This window comes from Cynara cardunculus, assembly GCF_001531365.2.
Source record: "Cynara cardunculus var. scolymus isolate 2C chromosome LG 14, CcrdV1, whole genome shotgun sequence".
NCBI lineage: Eukaryota > Viridiplantae > Streptophyta > Magnoliopsida > Asterales > Asteraceae > Cynara > Cynara cardunculus.
The window spans coordinates 13,595,321-13,601,118 of NC_037541.1; the positions used below are offsets into that span (position 1 = coordinate 13,595,321).

The following is a 5,798-nucleotide window of genomic DNA, read 5'->3' on the forward strand; positions in this document are numbered from 1 at the left end:
TGTACTGACAAGTCACTACTTGTCAATCCTATCCCATATCTCCTAATAAGCAGTTGCTCGTTAATAATTTATCTGATAAATCAGTCACGTTTGATAATAACTGGCTAATAAATTAAAAACCTTCAACTAACATTTCAAAACATTAACTTACAAACTAATTTCCGTTGGAATAATTATATGTCATCTTCAAAAGGAAGTGATTGAAAGAAGACTTTTCTTAATACTAAAATTCATTATGATGAATGCTCCATTTACAAATCATTTTTCTCAATTTTATTTATTTTTTAGATAAATTGCATGAAAAAGTAACGTACTTTAACTTTATTCCTATTTCGGGTGACGTACTTTTAAAACATTCATTTTGGTACCTAAGATGTAAAGTTTTAAACTACTCAGGTAACTAGTTGAAGCACTAACTGGTTACTATGCTGATGTGATATCCAACTCAATATTATCTGTTATTCAACCCAATTTCATCTCATCACTCGCTACATCAACATGATAATCGGTTAATGCTTCAACCAATTACTTGGGTACTTAAACATTAAAATTTTTACATCTTAAGTACCAAAATAGAAATTTTAAAAATACGTTACTCAAAATAAGAATCAAGTTAAAGTACGTTACTTTTTCATACAATTTATCTTTATTTTTTTCCCATAACAATTTATGATTTATTTAAATGGTATATTTTTAATAAACTAAAAGGTGTCAAACATCACATAAATATTAGTCCTCAAAAGTTGGAAAATATATTATTTATCATTATTAATTAAAACAAAATTAAATTATAATTAAAAAAATAAAAAATAAATAGCCTCTATATATATATGCTTCAACCTCCAAGAATCTCCTCACTGCTCACTACACCATCTTTTCTTCCATCCCAAAAAGACAAACAAAATTTGGGAAGAAACCCCTCTCAACAAGGTTCTACTCTCTCTCTCTCTCTCTCTCTCTCTATATATATATATATATATGTATATGTATATGTATATATGTATGTATATCCCCCACCATTCTGTTCTTCATGAGTCTGTGTCTTTTGTATTCTTTTGGAAAGAAATCCCAAAACTGTTGATGTGTTCTTCTACCTGTGTGTATGTATTCATTTAGAGAGAGAAAACGAATCGAATTCACCAAACACCTCTCTCTCTCTCTATATATATATATAATATGTATCTATAGCGGGTGAGGTTGGGAGACCCACCAGATTTCGACCATCAATAACCCCTTCTGTATCAAAATCTATCTGTTTACTGTTTATTTTTGTGTGTTTTCTTGATGGATTCGATGCTTTGAAGAACACCATCACCATTATCACTCAATTCCTCCATTTTTAGGTTTAGATTTTGATTCGCGTGTTTATCTTTGATTATAAGATTTACCTTTTTTGAATCTCTCTTTTTTTGTTTAGAACTTTCTTGATTGTACTTTTTGATGGGTACGGCTTGATTCTCATCCTCTTTAATCTCTATTTTCAATAATTTCTTTACAACATATACATACAGAATCTGTATGTCTATGTTTGTGTTACTACTGTGTTTCTCACTCTCAATTCGTTTGAATTAGATTCAGTTTTCTGTAACTATTAAGTTTTCAAATCATTCATTCGTAGAAGTTAGACTCTGTCACGTTGACTGTTTTGATATTAAAGCTGATAAAAGTCAAACTCACCCACAAAATCTCTTCATTTTGATCAATTTCATCGATCTGATATGATCAAACACTCACTTTCATCGTCTTTTCATCTGGGTATGATCTAATTTTCGTTTTACGATCTGGGTTTTGCTCATCAAGATCCAATCTTTAATCTCTTTGTCAAATTTCAGAAAGAAATTTGATCTTGATGTGAAATTGCTGCAGGATCCGTCAGTTATGTTGGAAAAGATTGAAAAGGCATTCGATCCCGAAGCAGTGATCGAAGAATTCGAGGGTTTGACCATGGATGCGAAGCGGGTTCAGATCGAGACCTTAAAGAATATCTTGAAAGAAAATGGTGAAGCAGAATATTTAAAGAAATGGGGTCTTGATGGTAGAACTGATCCTGAAAGTTACAGTTCTTGTGTTCCTGTTGTCACCCACAAAGATCTTGAGCCATTAATCCAACAAATTGCTGATGGTGCACCTCACCCTATTCTCACTGGCAAGCCAATTACCACCATTACTCTAAGGTATTTTTCGGTTATTTTTTCGCTATAATTTGAGGAAAAGGTTGATCACTAGCCACTCCGACGGGTCCCACATGGACCCCGCCTCCTAGGAACCACATGTGAGGTGGCATATTATAGCCGACTAGGCTAGCAGTGGGGTTCAAGCCCGTCTCCTCTTGATCATGTTTGTTTATTTGAGCAAAGTCGCTCTGCCCTTTTGCCAACCGAACTCACATCCTAGGGCTATTTTTGGCTATAATTTGGATAAAAGGCACGAGCCCACCCCCTAGAAGCCACATGTGAGGAGGCACTTCAGAGCTGACTCAATAGCTGAGGCTACCATAGGGGTTCAAGCCCGTGTGCCACAAGATTAGAACTTGAACCTGTTATGCATTTGGGCAAAAGTCACTCAACCCCTTTGCGAGCTATGCAGCGGGCTATTTATGGCTATAATTTATTTCCATCTTGTGCATTAAAAGCTGTTTGGTGAACCAGTTTTTATGCTTTCAAACTGAGATTTACTGATTGTTTTTGCTGAAAAATATGTAGTTCTGGGACCACTCAAGGGAAGAGGAAGTTCGTACCATTTAATGACGAGTTGACCGAAACAACAATGCAGATATACCGGACCTCGTTCGCTTTCAGAAACAGGTAAATTTCGGAAGGCAAACGATTGATAATTAAGGGGTCGTTTGGTTAATTCACGAGCTTCTGACAAGTTTGAGAATGTCACTGCTACTGCAAAAATACCTAGAAATATGTGAGAAGGTCATAGATTTAAAAAACAGATGTCAGGAGGTCATTTAGCTAAATAACCCGTTAACAAAGTCCAAGTAAATATAATTTCTTGTGATTTGGGTATGAATCGTGTTCATCGAATTGATTATATCTTGTTGGAATTGAGGGTAAAAAGGTAAATCAAACCAAACGAATCTAGTATATCCCATCTGGAGCTAGGTTGATTCTGAAGCATAAGAATCCTTGATTTTTACAAGGGAGGGGTAGGAAAGTCTTTTGGTACATGGATTTTCCCGGGGCCCATGGGATTAGTTGTGGTATGCTCAAGCTGGTCCAGATACCCATAGTTACTGACGTGCTATTGGTTCAAAACAGTCTGGACTCGTAAAGTACACTGAAGACTTGTACCTTGATTCGTTGGTAAGTTGTACCTTGATTTGTAGAGTACAACCTACGAAAGCATCACGGTACAAGTTTTCTAACATCATAGTTACGATAATGATCCGAGTTTCGATTTTCTAACGGTTTTCTTGCGTCTCCAGGGCATTTCCGATTGGAAATGGGAAAGCTTTGAGCTTTATCTATGGCAGTAAACAGTTCAAAACGAAAGGTGGTCTGCTAGCCGGAACCGCGACCACTAACGTATACCGTAGCGACCAGTTCAAGAAAACGATGAAATCTATGCAAACCCCATGTTGCAGCCCGGATGAAGTCATTTTCGGACCCGATTTCCACCAATCTTTATACTGTCATCTTCTTTGTGGGCTCGTTTTTCGGGATGAAATCCAGGTTATATCGTCGACTTTTGCCCATAGCATCGTGCATTCCTTTAGGAGCTTCGAGTTAGTCTGGGAAGAACTCTGTTCCGATATAAAAACCGGAACTTTATCGACCCGAATCACGGTTCCTACGATCAGAACCGCCATGGCCAAGATTCTGATGAAACCGAACCCGGAATTAGCCGACAAGATTCACGAAAAATGTTTGAGTTTCAGCAACTGGTATGGTTTGATCGAGGAGTTGTTCCCTAACGTGAAGTATATTTATGGGATCATGACTGGATCGATGGAACCGTACTTAAAAAAATTACGGCATTATGCTGGTGGAATCCCATTGCTGAGTGCCGATTACGGGTCTTCGGAAGGGTGGATCGGAGCGAATGTGAACCCGACTCGGCCACCGGAGATGGCTACATTTGCCGTACTTCCAAACATTGGGTATTTTGAGTTCATCCCGTTGAGAGAAAACGATGTAGCGAACCAGGATCAGAGTGGACTCGAGTCTGCATTGATCCCGGTCGAGCCAAGACCCGTGGGTTTGACTGATGTCGAGATCGGTGAAGAGTATGAGGTTGTTGTCACGAATTTTGCAGGTACCATCTTATTCGTTTGGTTTATTTAACGTTTTTGTATTGTGCGTTTTAACGTTTTTATACATCCCACCGTCCCTAGACTTGCAATAAAAAAAGATTTCCATATTCATTGAGGGTTGACTATTTGACTTTCGGGATGTAGGTTTGTACCGTTACCGGCTCGGCGATGTCGTAAAGGTTGTCGGGTTCCATAACGCAACCCCGGAGCTCCAGTTTGTTTGTAGAAGAAACATAATGCCGACCATCAACATCGACAAGAACACCGAGAAAGATTTACAGTTCTCCGTTGAAGCCGCCGCCAAGTTGTTGGCGGATGAGAAACTCGAGGTTGTTGACTTCACGAGTCAAGTTGACCTCTCGTCGGATCCGGGACATTACGTGATCTTTTGGGAGGTCAACGGTGAAGCAAGCGAAGAGGTGCTTAAAGAGTGTTGCAATTGTTTAGACTCGGCATTCGTGGATGCCGGTTACGTGAGCTCCAGAAAGGTCCAAGCTATTGGACCCCTGGAGCTCAGAGTCCTGAAAACAGGGACTTTTCAAAAGATTCTGGATCATTATGTTGGTATGGGGTCCACCTTGAATCAATTCAAGACACCACGATGTGTGGGCCCCGTTAACCAGATAGTGTTGCAGATACTCTGTAATAATGTTGTAAAGAGTTATTTCAGTACCGCTTTTAGTTAGGGTTTTTCCGATCGGGTGGGGGTCTCTTTTGTTAGCATTGTAATATTGTAATTTGCAAATATTTTAAATAACATGCTTTCAATGTTGTATAGTAAAATTCATCCCTTTTTAGCCTTTTTCTTTTGTATTTGAGGAAGTTCTAGCTTTCTAGAACTTTCGCAAACAGATCATGTAAAATATCAAATACTGTATTTATTTCAATACATACTGTATTATTTTCTAACTATTTACTAACCAAAATTGACAATTTTCGGAGATTATTACTGTTCTTTTTACCTTTTTAGGACGTATAAAATGCATTAAAATGACCAAAGGGCTTTTGTCCTCACAGTATCGTAGTCTTTGACCTCTTACAAAGTTAGTGATTCTAACATCACCATAGGTGATGAGGGCGTGTTAGTTTATTTGTTACATTTATCATATATAACTATTATATATATACGTAAAAACTGCATTAAAATGTAACAAATTTGCCACATTACTTATTTAATGCAATAATGATTTTTTTTTCCCTTTGTTACTGTAGCAAACGTTTAATTCTTTCTATTTTATATTTATTTGACATGGTAAAAGTGGGGTTTCAGATCAAAGGGCGTTTGGCCTAGCGGTATGTGAGTCAGGGATTCAAACCTCGCCAAATGTGAGGAGGGTGTGTGAGTTTATTTGTTCTATTTGTCGTAATAAATTATATACTTCAAAAAAAAAAAGGGGTTTCAGTCTATGTGGCATCAGTTGATTTTTTGATGTAGCATTTTTTCATATAATCAAGAATAACAAAATAACTTGACAACTTGGTGTACACGTCATCAGTAGTTAAATAATCTATCAGTTACCGGTTAAAATGTGTATTA

The 5,798-nt window shown here is 37.4% G+C and overlaps 1 protein-coding gene across 2 annotated transcripts; it reads left to right on the forward strand.

Moving 5' to 3' along the window:
* Positions 1–867: 867 nt before the first annotated feature.
* LOC112526954 (jasmonic acid-amido synthetase JAR1-like) lies at positions 868–5,071 on the forward strand. Of its 2 annotated transcripts, none has more exons than XM_025137408.1 (5): positions 868–930; positions 1,867–2,174; positions 2,703–2,804; positions 3,434–4,263; positions 4,406–5,071. In XM_025137408.1, exons 2-5 carry the CDS (start codon positions 1,879–1,881, stop codon positions 4,945–4,947), a joined length of 1,770 nt encoding a protein of 589 aa, XP_024993176.1. In that variant the 5' UTR covers positions 868–930; positions 1,867–1,878; the 3' UTR covers positions 4,948–5,071. The 2 variants fall into 2 exon arrangements, with proteins under 2 accessions (XP_024993176.1, XP_024993177.1); XM_025137409.1 differs by lacking the exon at positions 868–930 and adding an exon at positions 957–1,755.
* Positions 5,072–5,798: the final 727 nt, after the last annotated feature.